This window comes from Sapajus apella, unplaced genomic scaffold (assembly GCF_009761245.1).
Source record: "Sapajus apella isolate SASKATOON/1434 unplaced genomic scaffold, GSC_monkey_1.0 scaffold66, whole genome shotgun sequence".
NCBI classification, from domain to species: Eukaryota; Metazoa; Chordata; class Mammalia; order Primates; family Cebidae; genus Sapajus; species Sapajus apella.
In genome coordinates, this window is record NW_022437006.1 from 6,354,710 (window position 1) to 6,380,377 (window position 25,668).

The window sequence follows — 25,668 nt, forward strand, 5'->3', positions numbered from 1 at the left end:
GTGAGCCACCGCGCCCGGCCAGATAGTATTAACTTTATTTTTATTGCTTTACTGTTAAAAAATGGGTGTTCTTACAAAGTGTGTACAATATAGAAATATACAAAGTAGAAAACTAAAGAGTCTCTATCTAATCCCATTCCCATATAACCACCTGTAGATAGAATGGGAAGATTTAGTCATAAATACAAAAACAATAACATGGAAAAATACAATTATTAACTCTAGGAAAAATGTAATCATAGCATACTCCTTGGCTCAGAAGTGAAAAGTATTTATATTGTCATTAAAAAAAATACATATGAATTTCCCCAAAATTTTTAACACAGCGACATCGGGAAGATTGAGGAAGGTAGGAGAAGTATATGAGATTGAATAATTCTCCTTTATTCTTTTATTAAGTGACAGAGATATATGTATTTTATTTAGCAATGTGTGCACCTGTGAGTAGTTTCTTCTAGGGAATGGAATTTGGTGCTATGGGTAGTGCAGACAAATAACACCTGTGTTTGATTTTAACCCTTTTAGAGCTATGTTACTTTATATTTTATAGGTATTTACAATGTATCCAGATTTGGGTTAAGGCTACAAGAAATATGATGACAAAACACCCATATTTAAGGACAAAATTCTCTTGGAAAGTTTATTAACATAAGTAACAATAAATCATTCAGCTTTTCGGTCTTCAGGAAGTTTTTAAAGATTAAATTTCAGAAGTCCTCATGTAAACAAATCAGATATGAATAAAGCCCTTATGATGAACTTTTCAAATAAATTTTTAAAATATCTTTTTTCTTAAGATGATAATAGTATTAACATGATAGTATTAACTTTTATTTTTATTAAAATTAGCTCTTCAGGATTATTACTAACAAATCTTGATTTTTATTTTTATTTATTTATTTATTTATTTTTGAGTCGGAGTTTTGCTCTTGTTACCCAGGCTGGAGTGCAATGGCGTGCTCTCGGCTCACCGCAACCTCCACCTCCTGGGTTCAGGCAATTCTCCTGCCTCAGCCTCCTGAGTAGCTAGGATTACAGGCATGCGCCACCATGCCCAGCTCATTTTTTGTATTTTTAGTAGAGACGGGGTTTCACCATGTTGACCAGGATGGTCTCCATCTCTTGACTTCATGATCCACCCGCCTTGGCCTCCCAAAGTGCTGGGATTACAGGCGTGAGCCACCGCGCCCGGCCAAATCTTGATTTTTATTACTGTGCTAGGGTAAGATTTTAATCACTAAGTTCTTCCTCATCACTGAAATATGTGCTTTTCTTTATCCTTGGGCGTCTTGAATCATCTGATGTTGAGGGGCCTCCTGAACTGGGTTTCCATTTTTTTTGTTCTTCTTCAATTTTGGCTTGCTGTAATGTGATTCAAAAAAAAAAAAAAACAAAACAAAACCAATAACCTGTTTAATATTATTTACGGTTCATTAATTCAAAGCATGGCAAAAACATACCACAAATACCATTACTTCCCACCCTCCTAGTCCATGCAAACAATAAGATCTGCTCCCTTCCCCAGAGTTCTGTCCCATCTCACAATCTTACTCAAAATTATCCTAGGCAATTTCTAAAAAAAATATTTTCTGTTGGGTTGCATTCACACTGAGCAAACAGTTCTGGTCATTTCTTTAATCAAAACAGATTAAGATAGTTAAGTGTTGTGGGGCCCTTAAAATCTAGGAAGAACCAGTGGGAACTTTTCATTCACACTGCTCTAAGTACTTCAGAGAAACAGCCTGTCTTCCAAAGCTTACGAGGTTAAGAGGAAAAAGAGAGGTTGCCATGAGGTGATCAATGAAGTAAGCACAGACTATAAACCAAGTCAGCTATTGCATGATGCCTTTTAAAAGAACAGTTTAATACCTGGAATGCTATGGCCTGACTGAGGCTGTCAAGAGCAGGATCCTCCCCTTCATCTTCACTTTCTTCTACTTCCTCACTTAAATAAAGAAAAACAAATTGGAATGTAACCAACCAATAGTAAAAAGACAAAAGCAACTTGATAATGTATTTAGTAAAGGTAATATACATACATTTCTTCTTCTGGTTCAGGAGCTTTCTTTTTTTTCTTTTTTTCTTTCTTCTTTGGCGGCTCACGTTCTCCAAGCATATTTTTCGGACAGGCATAACTTAAGTGTCCACTTTCCTTTTGTTTCCCATTAAAAAGGAAAGGACAAACACTGTATTTGTTGCTGTTATTTACAAAAACTTGCCTGCTACCCTAACACTAAAAGGATTTTGAATTTAAAAAAGCATATTCCCATACTGGGACTATACAGAAGACATTAATGATAAAACCCAGGACTTAAATATTTAGAAGGTGATATTAAAACTCTCAGTTATTTTAACATTTACGACTATTTAGTAGTTTTACTAAGAGTTAGAAGTAGCAGGCGTCTCTCAAACATTTTAAATCTAAAAATTCAAACAAATTGGCTGGGTGCAGTGGCTCACACCTGTAATCTTCACACTTTGTAAGGCTGAGGTGGGCAGATCACCTGAGGTCAGGAGTTTGAGACCAGACTGGCCATAATGGTAAGACCCCATGTCTACTAAAAATACAAAAAAAAAAAAAAAAAAAAAAAAAAAAAAAAAAAAAAAAGAATTAGTTGGGCTTAGCAGCACATGCCTATAGTCCCAGCTATTCAGGAGGCTGAGGTAGGAGAACTGCTTGAACCCAGGAGGCAGAGGTTACAGTGAGCCGAGACTGTGCCATTGCATTACAGCCTGGGAGACAAGATCGAAACTCCATCTCAAAAAATAATAATAATAATAATAATAATTCAAAATTTAAATGGATCATTCATGCTAAATGTAAACATCTTAAGTTATTGATAAAACAAGGATAAAACTATTCTTGTTAATTTCCAAGATGTTGCTTAAGATTCTGTTTTAAAAGCCAACTGGCTGGGTGTGGTGGCTCAAGCCTGTAATCCCAGCACTTTGGGAAGCTGAGGTGGGCAGAGCACCTGAGGTCTCAAGTTCAAGACCAGCCTGGCCAACATGGTGAAACCCTGTCTGTAATAAAAATGCAAAAATTAGCTGGGTGTGGTGGCATGCACCTGTAATCCCAGCTACTCGGGGGGCTGAGGCACAAGAATTGATCAAACCTAGGAGGCAGAGGTTGCAGTGAGCTGAGGTGGAGCTATTGCACTCCAGCCTGGGCAACAGGGCAAGACTCTGTTTCAAAAAACAAACAAACAAAAAAAAAGGAAAATGTCTTTCTCAGTTTTCCTGTTAATTACTTTCATTTTTTTTCTTTTCATATCCTGACTACACTTGTACTACCCAATTACAGTAGCCACTAGCCAGCCAATGTGGCTACTAACAACTTGTCTGAATAGATATACACTGTAAAGATAAAATACACATTGGATTTCTGAAGACTTAGTAACATACGTGGCTTGCATTACATTCTTATTTGACAATGCTGGAGTAGACTATTATTTCTACTTAGCTAGAACATTGAGTTGTAAAACTTAAAAGCTCAATTATAATCTGTACATCAGCTTACTACAATTACATTTAAGATGTTATGTCAGGGTAGGGTATGGGGACTGAGCCAAGGTTAGAACGATAGATGGGAACAATAATCATACCTTTCCAGTATATTTGACAGAGCAGACAAACTGTGTACTTTGTATACCTAGGATATAGCTCAACCTAAGAAAGGTACTTACTGTTAACGAGCTGCTGAGAAAATATAGTTAAGCATATATGAAGCTGTGTTTTGAAATAATACAGCAAAAAATATTAACATATCCAATACTTAAAAAGGATTTAATGAAGTAACTTGAGAAAAACCAGACTAGGTATATATAAATAGGTTTTTCTGAAGGGAGGGAAATTAAATATAAAAATGTAAAAAATATAACAACTCTATGGATCCATAAATGAAAAGTAACTGATTAACAGATTCATCAGGCCGGGCGCAGTGGCTCACGCCTATAATCCCAGCACTTTGGGAGGCCGAGGCGGGTGGATCACGAGGTCAAGAGATCGAGACCATCCTGGTCAACAAGGTGAAACCCCGTCTCTACTAAAAATACAAAAATTAGCTGGGCATGATGGTGCGTGCCTGTAGTCCCAGCTACTCGGGAGGCTGAGGCAGGAGAATTGCTTGAACCCAGGAGGCGGAGGTTGCGGTGAGCCGAGATCGTGCCATTGCACTCCAGTCTGGGCAACAACAGCGAAACTCCATCTCAAAAAAAAAAAAAAAAAAAAAAAACAGATTCATCTAGTATTTCTCAGATAATTTAATATTTGCTGTGAATATGAATATATATACTAATCTGAGTATAACTATGTTCCCTCCCTCCCTTTCCTTCTTTTACAAAAATCAGGACTTTGGAAAAGTTTCTGAAGTGTTTACTTAAGAGGTTTTAGGATCATAGGAACTGACAGAATCAGTATCTAAGACTCTGTGAGTCTATTTAGGTCTCTTTTTTGGTGGAGGGTATGGGGAGTGACAGTGGGGCAGAGGACCTCAAACATTTCCCTGAATCTTCCATATGATCTTGTAGCCAGGATGGTATCTCAGTAATTCTCTCCCCAGCTCCCCGTTACTACCTCTGGACTCTGTTTTTTAAGTATTTTATTTTTGAGACGGAGTCTTGCTCTGTCACCCAGACTGGAGGGCAGTGAAGTGATCTCAGTTCACTGCAACTTCCACCTCCCAGGTTCAAGTGGTTCTCCTGGCTGTAAACCAGCCTCCCGAGTAGCGAGGTTTACAGGTGCTCACCACCACACCTGGCTATATTTTTGTATTTTTAGTAGAGACAGGGTTTCAATATGTTGGTCAGTCTGGTTTCAAACTCCTGACCTCAAATATCTGCCACCTCAGCTTCCCAAAGTGCTAGGATTATAGGTGTGAGCCACTGTGCCTGGCCTATTTCTTAAGTATTTTATATGGTCATTTTACAAACTTAGAGCTGTGAGAACCAGATTAAAATTCTCTTGGTACCAATACAGACCTTATACAGACTTGTTTATGGCTATCTCTCCTCATCACCAAAACTTTAAATGGATAATGACAGATCATGAAGAGAATCAAAGAAGAAAATGTGGGGATAGTTCAGTTACAAAATACTAGCAATAAAAATTAAAAACTTCAAAACACACTATTCCATAGAGGATAAGGTCACATGATAATGTTAGTATTGAACTGTGACACTTAAAAACTGTTACAGAAACAGGCAATATCCTCTTAAGAAGTTATGAGTTATCAAAATCTTTCAAGGCAATACATAAGTAGAAAATGTTAAAAAGTCTAACACTTTTAAAACTAGTGATTTTCAAAGATTTAGGAACTAGAGGAAATACCACTTTGTATTACTGAACTCAGGTTATCTTTACACACTGTATTTCAACTGCATTTACTTAGATGAATTTAGAGTACCTAAGTAAAACAACTAGGCCAGGCATAGTGGCTAACACCTGTAACCCTAGCACTTTGGGAGGCTGAGGTGGGAGGAATGCTTGAGCCCAGGAGTTTGAGATTGCCCTGGGCAACATAGGAAGAACATGCCTCTACAAAAAATTTTAAAAATTAGCAGGGTGTGATGGTGCATGCCTGTCGTCCCAGCTACTTGACAATGTGGTAGGAGGATCACTTGGGCTCGGGAGGTGGAGCCTACAGTGAGTTGTGATTGCACCACTGCACTCCAGCCTGGGTGACACTGGAAGACCCTGTCTCAAAAAAATAAATCTTTAAAAATAAAGCAATTTTCATAACCTGGTTTAGTCAGTAAGAAGTTTTGGTGAGCAAAAATAAATGACTGATGTGAAAAGTATCTGAAAGTAAACTATGCAAAGTTCCATTACGTTTTAGGTTTACTTACCCCACATTCATAACACTTAGATTTATCAAAGTAGTTTCGCCTTCGGATGAACTCAGCTGCTCTTCCATTGTCAATAGCAATGCTTGCTTTTATCACTCTACCAAATAACTAAACCAGAGAAAAATGTAAATGCAGAATGTATTCATTCAAACCTAAAATTAATTATTTAATCCAATTTTCTCAAATTTTCAATTCCAGTTTATTTTGGATTATTTTAGAATTGCCACTTTGGTGTGATAAATTCTATTCTGTAGTATTCTTATTCCTGAGATTCCACCAATGTTTTGAGAACCCAGTACAGTTTTGACCGCTTTTCTTTCCATTAGTTAGATATCTTAAGAATCTACTGATACCTATTAGACCTGATGATCCATTACATCCCCATATTTTTGGTCTGGATGAGCATAAAGGCTTTGGGGCTGAAAACTCTGATGAACAGCTTACCTGTTTGTTGTTTATTGCCCTGGTACAGTTTTGTGCAGAGTCTTTATCCAAAAATAAAATAAATGCAACCCCTTTACTCTTCCTGGTATCTTTATCTTTCATTATGGTAACCCTTAAAGCATAAACAAAGAGTTAAAAATGAGGCAGCAATAGATGAAACAGATATGAATATTTGAAAAATTCATTTTAAAAAAGGGCTAAAAATTTACAAGAAAAATTAATACATACATTTGAAAAATCAGCTATCTCTTCAAAATCATGGGATACCAAGAATGGAAATGAGAAAGGGTGATACTGATTTAACAGAAGTGAGCACAGCTATGATTAGGAGTTAACCAGAGAAGTAAAGAGATTATAGAGACAATGGAATCTTGAAGAGTAACCATAATCCCTCTTCCATACTAACTCCCTCACCTTGCAAAACAGAACAAAATAAAGGTATACTTTTTTACACAAAAAGTAAAATGATTTACTAATTTTTTAAGTTAGAATCAAACTGTTATTTTTATTTTTTTTGAGATGGGGTCTTGCTCTGTTACCAAGGTGGAGTGCAGTGGCGTGATCTTACCTCACTGCCACCTCCACCTCCTGGGCTCAAGTGATTCTCCTGCCTCAGCCTCCTGAGTAGCTGGGACTACAGACGTGCATCACCAAGCCCAGCTAATTTTTGTATTTTTACTAGAGACAGGGTTTCAACATGTTGGTCAGAATGGTCTTGATCTCTTGACCTCGTGATCTGCCTGCCTTGGCCTCCCAAAGTGCTGGGATTATAGGTATGAGCCACCGTGCCCGGTCTTAAAAGTGTATTAATATTCTTTTAAAGAATCTTAAGGGAAAAGAGAAAAAAACATCTCCAGTGCTCAGTGTGGTGGTGAGCACCTGTAATTCCAGCTACATGGGAGACACAGGCAGGAGGATGCTTGAGCACAGGAGATGAGACCAGCCTAGGTGATATAATGAGACCCAGATTTTTAAGAAAAAAGAATCTCCAGTACTGTGGTTTTTAGCCACATCACACCCCAGGGTGTACCTGAGTAATAAGGAGAGTTATGAGAGCACAGAGCCTACTCTTTCTCCTGCCCCGTACACATCCCTACTCCTGGAGGCCCTTGCACACCCTATGTCATTTACTTAACATTTTCTAATGTTTGAATTGCAGGAAAACAGATAATAGGACACAAGTGAATAAATAAATAGAAATTTTTTTTTTTTTTTTTTTTTTTTTGAGACGGAGTTTCGCTCTTGTTGCCCAGGCTGGAGTGCAATGGCGCGATCTCGGCTCACCGCAACCTCCGCCTCCTGAGTTCAGGCAATTCTCCTGCCTCAGCCTCCTGAGTAGCTGGGATTACAGGCATGCACCACCATGCCCAGCTGATTTTTTGTATTTTTAGTAGAGACGGGGTTTCACCATGTTGACCAGGATGGTCTCGCTCTCTTGACCTCGTTCCACCCGCCTCGGCCTCCCAAAGTGCTGGGATTACAGGCGTGAGCCACCGCGCCCGGCATAAATAGAAATTTTATTCAGCATAACGTTTCCCATATTAAAATTATTTTATTTGGGTTTGGGTTAAGGTACATATTAGTCTTTGGAATGAAACTGATAGAAAGATGCTACTATATTAAGAAAAGGGATGTCTAATGTCATTTAAAAAAAGAAACAGGTTGAAATAATTTAGGGCAACTTAAATGGTTTAGTTTCTCAAACAGTGTACCTGAATAGTCAATGTGCTTAGAAGGTAAGGAGAGGCAAGCACCCAAGGAAAGAAGGTTCAAATTTAGACTGGTTATCATCAAAGCACCACAGTTATGAGAATATGCAGGAGAGGTTTGAACCAATTTTGATAGAAATACTGAATACAGTAGTTGCTTTACATTTTGGAATTCTTCATAATGTTTGTGAAAGTTATAAATCTTTTTTTTTAAAGTACTATTCCAAAAGAAGTGTTAGCTTTCTATATCATCCTCAATTAATGATCTCTCATCTGTTGCCTCTTTTCCATTTCCACTGCTTTTTTCTTGTCCACAGGGGCATTACTGTTTCAACAGTCTATTCTTATTGGTTCCTTTATGCTAATTTTTTCTCTTATAATTTTGTCATATGCTTAAGTAGTCTTCTACTTAAGGAATAAATAAAATCACATGATTCCTTTCTTCAAAAAGTTTTGGTTTTATAAGTTACCTATTCTTTGTCCCACAGTCAGCATCCTTGATGATTTGGCTCCCATCTCTTTCATCTTTCACTGCTCCTTCCCACACAAACTACGAGGTCTACCCAAAAGAAACCACTCAATGCTCCGGTAGCATGGCCTGTATTTCCCCAAATTTGTGCCTTTGTTCACACAGCTTCTATCTTCTTTCACTTCTGAATCACTGCCTATTAAAATTTTCCTCATTCTTTAGGGGTTTAGGCCAATATGTCAGTTCCTAATAGCTTCAACTGGATATAATTTCTCCTCCTTTATGCTAGTCTTTGCTGAATTGTGTTATTCATAATCAATGCCTCATTTCATCTATTTTAATGTAAACTCCTTTAAGACTGTCTCTGTAACCCATATGTGCTTGGCTTAAGATGTTGATTGATAGATACACCTTTATATTCAATGGGATAGATTTTAAAAAATGGGAAAAGCAGTTTCTAAAAGAATGCGCTGTATATGTTCATTCATTTGGTCATTCAGTCACTCTGTTAGCCTCAAACTCATGTGCTAAGCACTAACAGTAGTTTTTACCCTCAGGAAAGAACTTACAGTTTAGTGGTGGAGACAGACCTACAAACCAATATCATATAATAAATAGTTTGATAGAGATAACTTCTGCGGTAACAGAAAAAAAAAATCACACCAGCCATTTAAAAGGACAAATCTGTGACTCTCATGTTTCTGGCAAGGGAAAAGAGGTAGATAGTAGCACCATTTCCTAATACAAGGTATAAGATGTACTTATTTAAGCACATAATATGAAGCATACCCTATTTTGGGAAACCTGAATGTCATCCATAACGCCTCCTTCTTGCTCACACAGTCCTTATATACAAAGTAAGCATATCACTAAATATCATCCACTTTGCTTCCTATACATATCACTAAGTATTACCCACTTTACCTCAATGATGGCTGAAATCTGACCACTTCTCAAATCTGAACAGTTTCTGTATCTCCACCTGTACTATTTTAGTACAGATTTCTCCCCTGGGCTACGGTTTTAGATTTCAGACTGGTCTCACTGCATTTGCTCTTCTTTTTCTTTTTTTCTCTAGCAAGTTCTGCCACCCAGGCTGGAGTGCAGTGGCATGATCTTGGCTCACTGCAACCTCTGCCTCCACCTGCCTTCCTGGTTCAAGTGATTCTCATGCCTCGCTTCCCAAGTAGCTGGGATTACAGGTGTGCACCACCAAGGCCGGCTAATTTTTGTATTTTTTGTAGAGACGGAGTTTTGCCATGTTGGCCAGGCTGGTCCTGAACTCCTGACCTTTCAAGTGATCCTCCCGTATCAGCCTCCCAAAGTGCTGGCATTACAGGCGTGAGCCACCATGCCCAGCTGCATTTGCTTTTGTTCCCCTCCAATCGAATTTCTACATTAAGCCAGAATAAACTTTAAAAAATTTAAATTATGTCACCCCTCACTTAAAATTCTTAAATGATTCCTGATTTCTTAGAATGAAAACCAAATAACCTTTATAACCTGGCCAAGAAGCAAGATGAGGAACCTGCTTCCATCTCTGGACCCATCTTGTGCTTTCTCCCCTTACTCATCTCCAGTCACATTGGCCTTCTTTCTAGTTCTTGATCTCACTTTATTTTCTCTTGCCACAGGGCCTTTGCATAAGGTATTTCCTCTACCTGAAATATTCCTCCCTTATTTTTGGCTACTTAGCTCTTACTTATCTTTAGGCTTCCACTCAAAGGATACTGACCTAGTTCCTTCTCTGCCTCTCCAGACTAGATCAAGTCTTTCCTGTTTCTAGGTGCTTATGACTCTGTATTTTAACTACATAGCCCTTTCATGGTTTAGGACTATATATTTATATGGATATCCATTCAGAGATTCTGACAAAGAGGTAAAAAAAAAAAAAAAAAGATAAAAGGTAAAAGGGAATGGGCTCTGAAGTCTGTCTGTTGGATTCAAACATTTTCTCCACTACTAGCTAGCAAAATGACCTTAGGTTACTATGTGCTTCAGTTTAATCATTTATAATATTGAGATGATAATAGTACCTACCTTAAAAGGCAGTTATGAGAATTAAATAACATACATAAAATACATAAAGAGATTAGAACAATGCCTAGCATATATGTGCTCATTTAAGTATCACATACCATCATCATTACCAGTGTTTGGACCGATGATGATGGTGACTTTTCAAAATCTGAACATCCAAAAATTTACGCAGAAGCATTTTGATAATGATTTTTTCTTTTTTTGAGACACCCAGGCTGGAGTGCAGTGTTGCGATCTCAGCTCACTGCAATCTCCACAACGCGGGTTCAAGTGATTCTCCTGCCTTAGTTTCCTGAGTAGATGGGATTACAGGCGTATTCCACCACACCCAGCTAATTTTTGTATTTTTATTAGAGAGGGGTTTTACCATGTTGGTCAGGCTGGTCTCAAACTCCTGACATTGTGATCTGCCTGCCTCAGCCTCCCAAAGTGCTGGGATTACAGGCGTGAGCCACTGCGCCCGGCTGATAATGATTTTTTAATAGCAAAGTAACTGTAAAAGAAGTTAATAATTTCAAGATGCCAATGAGCTTCAACTGTTTAACATCCATTTATGGAATACTAGGAGAAACTAGTCAAGATAAATATGCTGGAAATTCTTGGGATTTTACCTCAGAATGTATATTGGTTAAAAGATAGTTAGGATGACAGTATCCTGCTTTTACTTTTTTGCCTCATAACATAGTTGCTTGATTTAAAACAGTGAAATATGAGACCCTCAAGTTCTTTTTATCCTTCCTTAACCCTCAGCTCCAATTGCTGTTATCATCCATTACCGTTTTTGTATGTTTCTAGTCTTTCCAATGAGCTAAGCTTTCTCCAAAGGCAGGTAATATGTTTTCCATTTATCTGTCTCATAGCATTCTGCAAGTCAGATGCACTGAAATATTTGTTTTCACACTATTTGAAAAATGTTAATCTACTTACAGTATACTTAATTACACATTTCCTAGTAATCAAAATATTTGTATACCATTAGATATGAGGATGTATCTTTATAGCACATGGAAAGACATTTTATGATATATCAAATTAAAAAAAAAATTGCATGTATGGAATACAATCTTTTTTTTTTTCCCCATTTATTTATTTTATTGCATTTTAGGTTTTGGTGGAATACAATCTTTAAGAAAAATTTTCCATCTACATGTTTATATAGATGGAAAACCAACTAAAATTGACATAAAAATGTTAATAGTATTATTTTCTTTGTTATATCAAGTATGTTTTATTTTTAAAAATCTACTGCCATTAAAAGAATAATAGAAAAGCAAATTCAGATAAACTTTTAAATGAAGGTACAAAATTTAATGTGAATACTCACTTTACAACTTTGCCATACTTGGAAAATATCTGAAACAAGACCACATATTTACAATTTAATTTAAAATAATAAAAACATCAAATTTTCAGGTTACAGACATTGACCAAATTCTTTGTTACAGTTTATGAAAAATTTCAGCCTTCAGTGTATATATAAGGCAGGCCCTAGAAAAAAAAATTTTTTTGGTGACCAGAATAACATTCTTATTTTTATTGGAGTCACATATATCTGCCTCAGTTTCTAGACTTGACAATGGAGTGAATATAGAGAAAAAAACCCACTTTACACAAATGGTAGATCCAAGGCATACACACTGGATAGCTGCTGTGTTCCTGAGGTATGCCCATGGCAACTGTCAACTCCGCCATAGTGCCAGCTACACCTGTGCTTCAAATAGCAATGTTATGGAGTAGCACTATTCCAATTCTACCCTCACCTCTACTTTGTTATTCCTATGAAGCAATCCCTGTTTGAGAAGACAGATCCTTAGACTGCTTTATTTAAAACAAAAACAAAAAACAAACCTTATATAAAAGCTTTTATAATGAAAAAATCCATTTCTATCAGTCTTCTTCCTCTGCCCACCATTAATATGTTAGTAGAACTTTATAGTTGGCTCTCCTGTTACTTTTACTTCATCCTATGCCATCTCATTTATTTATACAGTTCCAGCTCATTACCCATATACTACGAGTTCCAATTAAATAAAAAATCTTTTAGAATGTGTTAGTATATGCAACCAATAATAATGGATTTTTTTCTATGATTAAGCTGTATAATGCTGGAATGTCACATACTGTAACTGGATTGCAGTGCTAGCAACACTGGGTTCTGAAGGCCAGTACGGTTTTCTATATAATACTAATGGCCTCTCGTTTCACTCAGAGTGAAAGCCAGAGTTCTTACCATGATGCAAATAGGTCCTATAAGGCACTCAGAGTGGGCTTACCTAAGATTACCCTTCTTCTTCTGAAATGCTTGTCCTCTAGAATCTGCACAGCTATCTCTTACTTGTTTCAGGTCTTTATTCAAAAGTCACCTTCTCAATAATGGCATTTCCCACCACCCTATGTAAAATTTCACCTCCATTCTCAACTTAACGTTTAATAGCCCACCTTTCCGGCTTTATTTTTTCTCCTTAGCATCTCATTAGTATTTAACATATAATTTGACTTTTTAGTATTTTGCATTGTTTCTCTCATGCTATACTAAGGGTACCAAGAGGGCTTTTTGTCTTCTTCTTCACCGATATGTCTCTACTACCTGCAAGAATGTTCAGCACATAATAAATGTTCAATAAATCCAGCCTCTTTTTTTTCTTTTATTTTTTTTTGAGACACGGTCTCATTCTGTCACTGAGGCTAGAGTGCAGTGGTATGATCTTGGCTCGCTGTAGCGTTGACCTCCTAGGCTCAAGCAATCTTCCAACCTTACTTTCCCAGGCAGCTTGTAAAGACATGGTGGCACACGCCTATAGTCCCAGCTGCTCAGGGAGCTAAGGTGGGAGGATCACCTGAGGGGTGGGGAGGCTGCAGTGAGCCTTGATAGGGTCACTGCGTCTCAACCTGGGTGACAGAATAAAAAAAAGAAAAGAAAAAAAGCATTTGGCCTTGGAGAACTATTAGTTTCAGGTTATCTGTATCTCAAATAGCAGTCACTAGATAAGATTTACTTACCCGGTACAAGTCATTGTTTGTCAGGGAAAAAGGCAAGTTGGATACATACACTGTGCTCTTACTTGGAGCCAATCCACCACTCATTTCTAAAAGTGAAAATAAACCTATCATCAATCAAGCTAAACCAAGACTTTTTTTTTTTTTTTTTTTTTTGAGACAGTTTTGCTCTTGTTGCCCCAGCTGGAATGCAATGGAGCGATCTCAGCTTACTGCAACCTCTGCTATCTGGGTTTAAGCAATTCTCTTGCCTCAGCCTCCCAAGTAGCTGGGATTACAGGCATGCACCACCATGCCCGGCTAATTTTGTATGTTTAGTAGAGATGGGGTTTTATCATGTTGGTCAGGCTGGTCTTGAACTCCTGACCTCAAGTAATCCACACACCTCAGCTTCCCAAAGTGCTGGGATTACAGGTGTAAGCCACCACACCTGGCCTAAACCAGGTATTCTTAATTCCAAATAAAACCAATACATCAGACCAGTCTGGGCATTATTTTGAAAAAAACAAAAAACAAAAAAACAAAAAAAAACCCAATACCGTATTAATAATTACTGATTTAATTATGCCAGATTTGTATACCTTCTTTTTTCTTTTGCCTTTGTTCTTGAAGATGTTGCTAAGTTTGTTTGTTTTTTTTTTTGAGATGGAGTTTTGCTCTTGTTGCCCAGGCTAGAATGCAATGGCACATTCTTGGCTCACTACAGCCTCCGCCTCCCAGGTTCAAGTGATTCTCCTGCCTCAGCCTCCTGAGCAGCTGGGATTACAGGCATTCGCCAACATGCCCAGCTAATTTCATGTATTTTTAGTAGGGATGGGGTTTCACCATGTTGGCCAGGATGGTCTCGATCTCTTGACCTCGTGATTCACCCGCCTCGGCCTCCCAAGATGCTGGGATTACAGGGTGAGCCACTGCGCCCAACCTACCTTCCTTACATTTTAGGAAGTTAGGAGCAATAACTCCAGCAGTCTGAATTAAGGAATACCTTTTCCCCAGTCACCACTTAAAAAAAAAAAATCTTTTTTGGTTCTTCTTTTTTTTTTGAGACGGAGTTTCGCTCTTGTTACCCAGGCTGGAGTGCAATGGCGCGATCTTGGCTCGCCGCAACCTCTGCCTCCTGGGTTCAGGCAATTCTCCTGCCTCAGCCTCCTGAGTAGCTGGGATTACAGGCACGTGCCACCATGCCCAGCTAATTTTTTGTATTTTTTTGTTAGTAGAGACGGGGTTTCACCATGTTGACCAGGATGGTCTCCATCTCTTGACCTCGTGATCCACCCGCCTCGGCCTCCCAAAGTGCAGGGATTACAGGCTTGAGCCACCGTGCCCGGCCTGGTTCTTCTTCTTTCAAGTATTCTTTCAGTGCTGGACAAGAGAGGGGTTTTAAATAGATGATGGAAAAACCCTGAAGCCAGTCCTAACCTCCCCTCAGGCTATGAGAAAAAAAATTGATCGAATGAATATGTATTCTATATGTTCAATACCTTCACCTTGCACACCCAGGTCAGAAAGAGCCTAGGGCCTCAAAAGAACCTTAGCCACTGATTTTTGCTAATACAGTCATGCTACACTTAACGAAGGAGATATGTTCTGAGTGTGTTCCACGATATCATAGTGCAACACAGATTGTACTTAGACAAACCTGTATGGTCTAGCCTATTGCTACTAGACTACAACCTGTATAGCATGTTAATGTACTGAATAATGTAGGCAATTGAAATACAATGGTAAATACTTGTGTAGCTAAACACAGAAAAGGTACAGTAAAAATATGGTACAGTATATTATACTCTTAGGAGACCACCGTGGTATATGTGGTTTGTCGTGAACCAAAAAGTTATGCTGTGCATGCCTGTACTATGGTTGGGTACCTTTTTTGTTTGTTTTAATATTTTTTCTCTGGAGTGGTGTTAGCAGGAAAATTTTCTTTCCCCCATTTAGTATGACAATGTAAACTTTTCCCCCATTTAGTATGACAATGACAAGCTTTACGTATTGACAATGTAAACTTCTTTCGAACACTAATTTTGCTTATTATTGCCAAATTATGAAATGATACTTTTATATAAATAGGTTTGGTGCCTGGAGGAGACATACCAGTATGTATGTATGTATGTATACAAAGTTTACAAATGTAATCAATCAGTAATTAATTTTACAAGGTCAGCAAATTACCGTGAAAATATCAGACTCAATCAAATTCAAATTTCTTTTTTTTTTCTGAGACGGAGTTTCACTCTTGTTACCCAGGCTGGAGTGCAATGGCGCGATCTCGGCTCACCGCAACCTCCGCCTCCTGGGTTCAGGCAATTCTCCTGCCTCAACCTCCTGAGTAGCTGGGATTACAGGCACGCGCCACCATGCCCAGCTAATGTTTTGTATTTTTAGTAGAGACGGGGTTTCACCGTGTTGACCAGGATGGTCTCGATCACTTGACCTCGTGATCCACCCGCCTCGGCCTGCCAAAGTGCTGGGATTACAGGCTTGAGCCACCGTGCCCGGCCAAATTCAAATTTCTGATTTAAAAAGAGCGTGTGGTGTGTATTTGAGATGCGGAGACGAACCATCATAAATGGAAAAATATTGACTCAGGCATGCCAATTCGCGATGGAATAAGAAAACTGCTTGATGTTTGGTGTTTTGGGGGGAATTATTTAGAAAACTTCAAAACTCAACATAGGTCGCTTTTGAAAAGTTTCTCCTTTGAAACTACGCGTTGGACGTTTTGCTGAGAGCTGTGAAGGCAGGCAGAAGTTAAGGTCCTGGAAATAAAAAGGGTGGCGGGAGAGAGCAGAGCATTTTGGTAGCCGAGTCTGGGGAAGGGGCCCCGCAAGGGAGAAAACCGAAGCTGGAGGCGTTTACCTTTAGGTGGGGCGGGCCTGGCAGACCAGAAGAGTGCGAGCCCTCGGCTCAGCTGGGGCTCAACCCCGACTCTTGGTAGCCACTCGCAGCGGCCTAGGCATCACGAGTCCTGGGAGGGGTCAGGCGCGGAAACGAGAAGGTAGCAGCCGCTGGGCCTCTTCCCGCTTGTTGGAGATTCCGGCCCCGAAGGCGGGCCAAGAGCCTAGCGTTTCGGTGACGTCATTGTGAGCGCCGGAAGTGCCTACCCAGGGATTGCGGCGGCGGGCGGGCGACTACGTTTACGGGGTCTCCCGGAGGGCCCGAGTCGGTGAGCGCCTTTTCCCTTTTCCAGCGATGGATGGGAAGCGCGTGCGGGCTGCTACACGCGGGGGGCGCGGGCGGGCGTTTTCTGTGTCGGGTCCTGGATTCTCCTGTTGCCTTTGAATTGTGCAACAATTCTGCCCATGCGGTTGAGGGTGGAGAGAGGCAGTGGAGTTTGGAATAAAGGAAAGTGTTGAGTCTAAGGTTAAGTTCGCCTCTCTGTAGCACCTTAATATGCAAAAAGAAGACTGAGCTAGGTAACTTTAGTGACCCGAGGCCATTCAGGAAGTCGGTAATTTTACTGAGGGTGTTCGCGGTACCCAGCTCGCTATTACGCACTTTGGAAACTACAAAACAAATTGTAAAACAGACTTTTGTTTTGTTCTCTGGTGGAGCTCTCAGTCTAGTTGGGGAGACAAGGCCAACTTGGGGAGAGTTGGATTCACAGAGTAACTCGTCTTTAGTATGGGTATGGACAAATGTTGGAACTTCGTGGCACCTTTTCTTTTCCTGTAAATCTATAATGGGCATTCACTGCTTTTTCTTTAAGAGGCCATTACATGCCCACCAGTCCTACAGAAAAATCAGAACATAATGCAAGGTAGTTTATACTTCTACCCGACAGCACACACAGACCAGGCCTCTAACCACTCCCTGGGAGACTGCGTGCTAGTAGCCTCTCCTGGAGCCCTCCAATCAATCCAGAGTGAAGTCGAGATCTTTTGGAGAGACGGAAGTGTAATCCATCCAGGGCGCAGCTGAATTTTGTTAGGCCTGAATGCCTCCGTGGCCGATAGGGGACCGCTGGACGAATTCTCTCAGCAAACTAGTGGCCAGCCAGACTTACCGTGCTTCACATTCCTGTTATCTTTGGTTACCGCCCAAGATGTAAGCTCCTTTGGTCTTCTGTGCAGTCGTCTCCTCCCATCTGCTTTGTGTTTCCTCTCGACTTAGGCCATCACTGCTTTTTCGTTTCTTACCCATTTAATGCCTCAACACCCGCCATCAGTTCCTTCTGAAACCTCTATTTCCTGCCTAAACTATTTTACATATTCAGCTGCTTTGGTGAAATTCTCTTTCATCTCCTAACCTTAACTATTAATAACACGTACTTTTCCTGCCAGCCATTTCAGTTGTACCCCTTCTCTGACCCTGCATTTAAAGTTGGGCATGGCTCTAGCCGTGTTGAACTGATTTCAGTTCCTCAAGGACTTTCTTCCCTCAGTATCTTCACAAAGTCTCTTTTCTCTCTTTGGGACATTTGAACTCCCTGTTCCCTCCTACCTTTTTCTGGATAACTTCTACTAAAGATCCGAATTTAGCTGTCACTTTACTTGAGGGGTATTCCCTAATTTCCATAGAGTTAGATATCCTTGCCACATACTCGTAGCTGCCCTGCACGTCCCTCACGGCGTTTATCACGTTTCCTAATTGCTTGTTTCTTTGCCATCCCTAAGCGAGGCTGTGGCTGAGGGACTGTTTGTCTTGTTTATCTTTGTAACTCCAGTATCTAATACAGTTCTTGGCTCGTAAGACGGGTATTTCTTGAGTGATTTCAGGTGCTGAAGGTATGGTCTCAGATCAGGCAGTTAATGAGTAATTACCCCGTAGAAGGGGGTCACCTGCCACTCAGCTACAGGTGATTGTGGCTATGTGAGAATATGATCCCAGTTTTGCCAGAACATCTAATTTTTCCAAAAAAAGTTGGAAATACCATTTTTAAAAAAGCATCATCTCCAAGTTTATAAATATTGTCAGTGGAATGGAATTTTACTGAAAAAAAAATGGGTCAAACACAAGTCACATGTGGCTTATCAGTCACTATTTTGGAATCTGTTTTAAGTCTCGTATGGTTTATACAATGGACTTTGTGGAGAATAATAGCTTTTGAGCTGGGCCTTGATGGGCTGTCGGATTTAAATGAGAGAATGGAAAAAGGTATCCAGTTTGGAAAGTAAACATTTCCATGGTAGTGTATGTTACTCTGTTTGTGGTACCATGAGGAGACTGGCATAATTATATGCTTTTGGAGACAATAGAAGGTTAGATGAGATGACAGAAGGAGGCATATGAAAGATAGAAGTTTGGCTTTATTACAGTTAATAAACCAGTTGGATTCTGATACTGGACACTTCACATTATGAATACGCATTAACAGTTGATTGAGTATTCTTCTTTAGGGTAAAATGGAGGGAGAAACACTGGAAAGAGGCTGACCGGTTAAGACTTTAACTTCCATTCATATGTGAAATAAGATTCAGATTTATAAATATTATATGTAGGCAGACATCTGGCATTTTTGTTTACTGGTGTAATTTCAGTTAATTGATCAATTATGGACAATCAGGGATCTCCTAACCTTAGTGCAGTACAGTTGGGCTTGTAATAGAAGTATCCTTAAAGCACTGGAAAGTTAAGTGACTTGTGAAACTAGTAGAGAATGTGGAGTTTATATATATATATGTGTGTGTGTGTGTGTGTGTGTGTGTGTGTATATTTTTTTTTTTTTTTTTTTTTAATTTAAGATGGGGTTTCACCATGATGGCCAGGCCGGTCTTGAACTCCTGACCTCAGGTGATGCACCCATCTTGGCCTCCCAAAGTGCTAGGATTACAGGCATAAGCCACCGCGACTGGCCTATATTTTTTATTTTTGTTTTTTGAGACGTCTTGCTCTCACCCAGGCTGGAGTGCAGTGGCACGACCATGGCTCACTGCAACCTCCATCTCCCAGGTTCAAGGGATTCTCCCACCTCAACTCCCTGAATAGCTGGAATTACAGGCATATGCCACCATGCTTGGTTAATTTTTTTTTTTTTTTTTTTTTTGAGACGGAGTTTCACTCATGTTACCCAGGCTGGAGTACAATGGTGCGATCTCGGCCCCTCCGCCTCCTGGGTTCAGGCAATTCTCCTGCCTCAGCCTCCCGAGTAGCTGGGATTACAGGCACGCACCACCATGCCCAGCTAATTTTTTGTATTTTTAGTAGAGACGGGGTTTCACTATGTTGACCAGGATGGTCTCGATCTGTTGACCTCGTGATCCACCCGCCTCGGCCTCCGAAAGTGCTGGGATTACAGGCTTGAGCCACCGCGCCCGGCCAATTTTGGTATTTTTTTTTTAGTGGAGATGGGGTTTCATTGTGTTGGCCAGACTGGTCTTGAACTCCCGACCTCAAATGATCCGCTTGGCTCAGCCTTCCAAAGATCTGGGATTACAGGCACGAACTGCTGCGCTCGGCCAATAATGCAGTACTTTATTTTGAGATGGGGTTTTCCTCTGTAGCCCAGGCTGGAGTGCAGTGGTGCAATCTCAGCTCACTGGAAGGAGGCTGACTGGTTAAGACTTTAACCCTCTGCCTCCTGGGTTCAAGCAATTCTCCTGCCTCAGCCCCCTGAGTACCTGGGATTACAGGCACCATCCACCATGCCAAGCTAATTTTTGTGTTTTTAGTAGAGATGGGGTTTCACCATGTTGGCCAGGCTGGTCTTGAACTCCTGACCTCACATGATCCACCTGCTTCTCAAAGTGCTGGGATTACAGTGAGCCACTGTGCCTGGCCATGAATGCTGTACTTTAAAAGGGCTAAGTTATATGGTTCATCATGGAAGCAATCAATGTTTTTTTTTTGCCTCCAGCCTCTTTCTCTAATCTACCTTGTATATTGCCAGATTAATCTTTGGAGTGACATTTTTGCCCCTCACCGTATTCCCAGACTTAAGAGCCTTTGGTGAGCAGCTTGTCTGATACTTGCTTTTGTACCACTTCTTGCCCTTGAATCTGTTCTTTGTACCCTTGCATGTGTCTGTTATGAAGCTATGTAATGGTGGAAAGGGCTTGGCTTTTAAGTCATTCAAGCCAGAGTCTGACTTCAGCCTCCATTTGGCTCTGGGATTTGAGCTTTTCAGAGCTTGCATGTTTTTATCTGGAATGTGAGAGATAATTTCTCCTTCATTAGGATTGTGTCAGTAAGGGGTTTACATGTTTTGAAAGATTATTGCACAAATTCTTGCACTTAAGGGAGGAAATAAATGCTTGTAGAACACCTGTGTAGGTTTATTTTTTACACTTGCAATGCGAATCTTTCGCTCTGGTCAGTTCCATCTTCTTAGGCACTTTTTGTCTTCCCTAACACCTTTGCCATTTCTTGGATTCTGCTATTCATTATGGTTCATCTACATTTAAACCATCTATTTGAAGATTCTATTTAAATTTGACATTAAGAGCCAGGCGCGGTGGGTCACGCCTGTAATCCCAGTGCTTTGAGAGGCCAAGGCGGGTGGATCACGAGGTCAGGAATTTGAGACCAGCCTGGCCAAGATGATGAAACCCTGTCTCTTGGGAAAAAAAAAAAAAATTAAAAAACATTTAAAAAACATAATAAATTTGACATTAAGAAGGTGACATTGAAAGGGTGAGAAAGTTAGTTCTGCAGATACCTGGAGAAGAACAGTTTTTTAAAAGGCTTTCTTAACTACCACTGCCTGCATTTATCTCTCCCTAAGCATTGAACAGTGCTGAATTTAATACATTGCTCTGTTTTGGTCATTTTAGTTGGCATCAGTTAATTTTTTTTCAAAGACCTTAACTATCTTCTAAAATTTATGTTTAGTTGTCTGGAATTTCAAATATTTTCTAATAGAAACATTAGAATACTCACTCTGAATACTGAGCACAGGGTGCAAATTGTTATAGGACCTTAATATTTATCAGTGAGCAAAGAGACATCCCTGCTTTTTATTATCTAAGATACTATATAGTGTACTTTAATATAGATTAGTATTAATTACTCAGTAAATAATTACTAATTAGTGCTAATTAAAAATAGCACGATTGGGGGGATCTGGTAGTTGAGTGACATTAAGAAGGTGACATTAAAGGGTGAGAAAGTTAATTCCACAGATATTTGGAGAAGAAGAACATTTTGTGCAGGGAATTACCAGTGCAAAGACCTATGTTGATCTAAAGTTTGAGATCAAATGTGACTTTTTCAGTAACCATAGTTGGCTATCAATAGTTGTTGAATGAATATAAAAAGCGAAGGAATGAGTTTGGGAGGAGGGGAAGCTATCCTGAATGTATTTAATAATGGAAGCTGACTAGATTGGAATGCAGAGTTACTGTAGCCTAAGCTGCTACTATAACCAGTTTGGATAAAATGAAAAAACAGATCCATTTCCTTGACTTTGGTTTAGAGTGTTAATGGTTTGACAGAAGGATGTTGCCTGTGACTTTATTTTCTCAATTTTTTTTTTTTTTTTTAAGATGGGGTTTCACCATGAGGCCAGGCTGGTCTTGAACTCCTGACCTCAGGTGATCCACCCACCTCGGCCTCCCAAAGTGTTAGGATTGCAGGCGTGAGCCACCGTGCCCGGCCTATTTTCTCAATTTCTATGACACTTTAGCTTAGAGTGCAAGTCCTCCATATCCTCTCAGCCCTTAGTTGAAGTTAACATAACAGTGGTTGGGCAACCCAGTGGAGTGCTCTAAGAAAGGCTGATTTTATTCCTGTAATTTGATATCCCATGTTGATACTGTCTTCATTGAATGTGGCATAAGAGAGTGAGATTTTTATAATCTGGTACCAGTTATTAGCACACTTCTAAATGAAGCTTGTGTTTTCCAAACAGAATTTTAATTCTGTTTTCTGCCTAATTGTGATGTAGAGGGTCCTTCTGTTTTTTTCTGTTGTGTTCTTCAGTTGGCATATAGATAACTTTTCTGGAGTACCATTGAGACTCCACTGATATGAGTAGACTTAGTGATGATGTGGCAGGTAGCATGATCACTCACTGGGAGTCTGAACAGCTTTATATAAATGTAACTGATTGGTCAATTTCCTAAGCCTGGATAATGTCATAAACAACATATGCCACTAATCAGGAAGCTTGCTGTACTTATAAGCTATTTTTAAATCCTTTGAAAATTACAAGGTTCTAGCCTGGGGACAACATGCTAAGACTACAACTTGGCAAAAAATAAAGTTAGCCAGGTGTGGTGGTATGCCTGTGGTTCTAGCTACTAGGGAGGCTGAGTGGGGAGGATTGCTTGAGCCCAGGAGATAAAGGCTACAGTGAGGTGTGTTTGACCCACTGCATTCCTGCCTGGGCGACTGATACCCTGTCTAAAGAAAAAAAAAAGAAAAAGAAAATTACAAGTTTCCATTTGAATTTAAGATGATATTAATGTATTCTGTCTTCTAATTATTATAGGAAATGGTAATTTTCATCATACTAAACTATGGAGATATTTCAAAGCCAGCATTTACAATAACAACTACAAACAACCTTAAACATCTAGTACAGTCTTATCAGAGATAAAGATATGATGATCTGCCTACCTCTCAACTGGCAAAATTCTAGACTAGAATTCTAGGAGTAGAAGTCTCTTATTATTTTGTTCTTATGAAACTTGGGTGGCCTCTGGTGGCCAAAATAATATCTTCTATTTTTCCATTCTGGTTAACAGGGTGAAACCTTGTCTCTACTAAAAATACAAAAATTAGCTGGGCGTGGTGGCGCATGCGTGTAATCCCAGCTACTCGGTAGGCTGAGGCAAGAGAATAGCTTGAACCAGGGAGTCAGAGGTAGCAGTGAGTTGAGATTGTGCAACTGCACTCCAGCCTGGCAACAATGCAAGATTGTCTCAAAAAACAAAATTCTTCTATTTTCGAGAGTGTGTTTGAAGGGACTTTGGCTTGACAGTTTATTTACATAATTAATGAAGGTTTAACTATTTCTATATTGGTTGGTTTATACAGACACAAATCTTTATTTCTGTATTTCCCCCCCTTACAGGAAATTGTTGAAAACGTTAAATTTGATTCCTAAAAGGACTCAAGTAAGTATAGTATAGTAGTATTTAGTATAGTAGTTATTGTTACTTTGTGAGACACCAGTAAATTTCAGTATTTCAGTATTAAACTACGTAGTATTTTAGAACTCTTACTGTTTATTTTTCTCATTACAAAGTCTTATTTTTATTTACATTCTCCTTTAGTATGTTAATTTATATTCATTTTTACCATCATTTTACATGTTATGCTTATTGAATGATTTTTTTTCAGGAACTTTAAAAATAGTTACACATTTTTGTAATACATAATAGTATATATACATTATGCAGTAAAATATTCATCCTCTGTCCAACTACCTGATTCTCCCCAGAGGCATTGCTGTTACATTATCTTGTTGTTACCCCCAGGAGTAGTCTGCATAGCATATATGTTCATACCTGGCCTTTTTACTGTGCTTTGCTTAGCAGTGTATCTTGGCAGTCTTTTCATATTATTACTGCGATTACTTTTCTTTGAAATGGTTTGCAAAATATTCCTTTGTATGAATGTTCAACAGTTTACTTTGTGCCCTCTTGATGGATATTTTAAGTTCCTTTCAGTCTTTGCTATGCAAGTATACAAGTATACCTAGAAGTAGAATTGCCAGGCCAAAGCATATGTGTATTTAAAATTTTTAAAAATATTACCAAATTCTTCCCTGTCTGTACTAATTATACTTCCTTTATTAACATATGTAAATGTTGCTTTCCTTAATCTCATCACTGCAGTTGGATGTTTGTAGAGCTTTTGGATGAAAATTAGCATGCCATTATAGTTTTGATTTTTATCTTCTTGATTTTGAAGGAGGTTGACCATCTTTTCAAAAGATTTGAAGAGCCGTTTGTATTTTTTTGTGAGCTGTTTGCTCATAAGTCTATTTTTCTTCTGGGTATAGCTACTGACTTTTTCCCCCCTTTGATTTGACTTTAATTCATTGCTGTTACTATTTCTCTGTGCTGTATCTTAAAAAGGATAAAATCAAATTCTTTACACTGAAACCTTTAGTGGATTCAGTAAAGGTGGTGGAGGAGTAATGTTGACAATTTACTTGCTTTTGAAGCTTCCATTCTTGCACCTAAAAGACTGGTTGCTTGGAATTACACATTATTAAATGAGGTCTCACTGGAGACAGATAATTCAGTTTTATTCGTGCATAATTTTAAGAGCTAATTTTTTTCTCTTGAATGTGTGTTTTGAGAAAAAGTTATTTTTAATTAATGAATTAATTTTTTCTTTTTTTTTGAGACGGAGTTTCACTCATGTTACCCAGGCTGGAGTGCAATGGTGCGATCTCGGCTCACCGCAACCTCCGCCTCCTGGGTTCAGGCAATTCTCCTGCCTCAGCCTCCTGAGTAGCTGGGATTACAGGCAGGCGCCACCATGCCCAGCTAATGTTTTGTATTTTTAGTAGAGACGGGGTTTCACCATGTTGACCAGGATGGTCTCAATCTCTTGACCTCGTGATCCACCCGCCTCGGCCTCCCAAAGTGCTGGGATTACAGGCTTGAGCCACCGCGCCCGGCGTTATTTTTAATTTAAAGTAAGATTTCCTAGGCATCTTTGGCTAGTTAATTCATTAATTGGGTCTGTTGGTATTAGAAAATATTATAGGTATGTTTTTACAGAGAAAATTGGTTGCTTTGCTGTAACAGCATCAAAAAAATATTGTACCCTTCTTCCAGCCTTGGTTTTCTTTAACCTAAACTAACTGAACCATTAGAATTCTGTAGGTGTTCTTTACTGCCAAAATGGAATAGCAATCTGTTTCCCCCTCCCTTGGTATTACATTATAAGGAACCATCAAAAATCTTTTGACATTAAGTCTTTTTTGAAATATGTTTCTTCTTAACATATCTGTGGCCTACTTTCTGTGTGCTGAAAGGCCCTAACTTACCTCCTGGACCATTTTCACTTCTTGCTCATGGTGGTTCTGTGTGTACATGAGGATGGTTCACAGTTATTGCCTTAGAACCTGCTCCATGATTACTTCACTTTCTCCTGGTTCTTCCCTGTTAACCATTAGTCATTCATTCCAGAATTTGTCAGTCTACTGTCTGCAAGCAGCTAGCCTGTCTTTGTAAATACAATTTACACACTCATACATTTGTGTATATTGCCTATGGCTGGAGATTTGAGTAGTTGTAAGAGAGATCTGTGACCTACAAGGCTG

At 39.3% G+C, this 25,668-nt stretch overlaps 2 protein-coding genes and 1 long non-coding RNA gene across 32 annotated transcripts in view; 2 read left to right on the forward strand and 1 right to left on the reverse strand.

Moving 5' to 3' along the window:
* Nucleotides 1-376: 376 nt before the first annotated feature.
* ZCRB1 (zinc finger CCHC-type and RNA binding motif containing 1) lies at nt 377-16,564 on the reverse strand. Of its 3 annotated transcripts, XM_032248514.1 has the most exons (9): nt 16,365-16,564; nt 13,509-13,594; nt 11,833-11,861; nt 6,291-6,402; nt 5,847-5,954; nt 2,040-2,152; nt 1,870-1,945; nt 1,199-1,362; nt 377-874 (listed from the first exon to the last, which is right to left on the reverse strand). In XM_032248514.1, the coding sequence occupies exons 2-8, from the start codon at nt 13,590-13,592 to the stop codon at nt 1,231-1,233; spliced, it is 654 nt and encodes a 217-aa protein (XP_032104405.1). In that variant the 5' UTR covers nt 13,593-13,594; nt 16,365-16,564; the 3' UTR covers nt 377-874; nt 1,199-1,230. The 3 variants fall into 3 exon arrangements, with proteins under 3 accessions (XP_032104405.1, XP_032104407.1, XP_032104406.1); XM_032248516.1 differs by lacking the exon at nt 13,509-13,594 and having other exon boundaries at nt 16,365-16,547; XM_032248515.1 differs by lacking the exons at nt 11,833-11,861; nt 16,365-16,564 and having other exon boundaries at nt 13,509-13,537.
* On the forward strand, nt 4,241-8,253 carry LOC116530412. The gene is made up of 3 exons (XR_004259980.1): nt 4,241-4,429; nt 7,148-7,155; nt 8,239-8,253. It is a non-coding gene; the product is annotated as an uncharacterized LOC116530412 (long non-coding RNA).
* Nucleotides 16,565-16,568: 4 nt separating the features above from the next.
* PPHLN1 (periphilin 1) overlaps nt 16,569-25,668 on the forward strand; it is a 135,861-nt gene continuing 126,761 nt past the window's right edge. For 6 of the 28 annotated variants that reach the window (XM_032248496.1, XM_032248500.1, XM_032248503.1 and 3 more), the window contains exons 1-2: nt 16,577-16,671; nt 23,461-23,503. In XM_032248496.1, coding sequence (XP_032104387.1) covers nt 23,503 — 1 coding nt within the window. In that variant the 5' untranslated portion in view covers nt 16,577-16,671; nt 23,461-23,502. Of the gene's footprint in view, nt 16,672-23,460; nt 23,504-25,668 lie in introns of all 28 variants that reach the window. The other 22 variants (XM_032248482.1, XM_032248483.1, XM_032248485.1 and 19 more) reach the window with 8 other exon arrangements.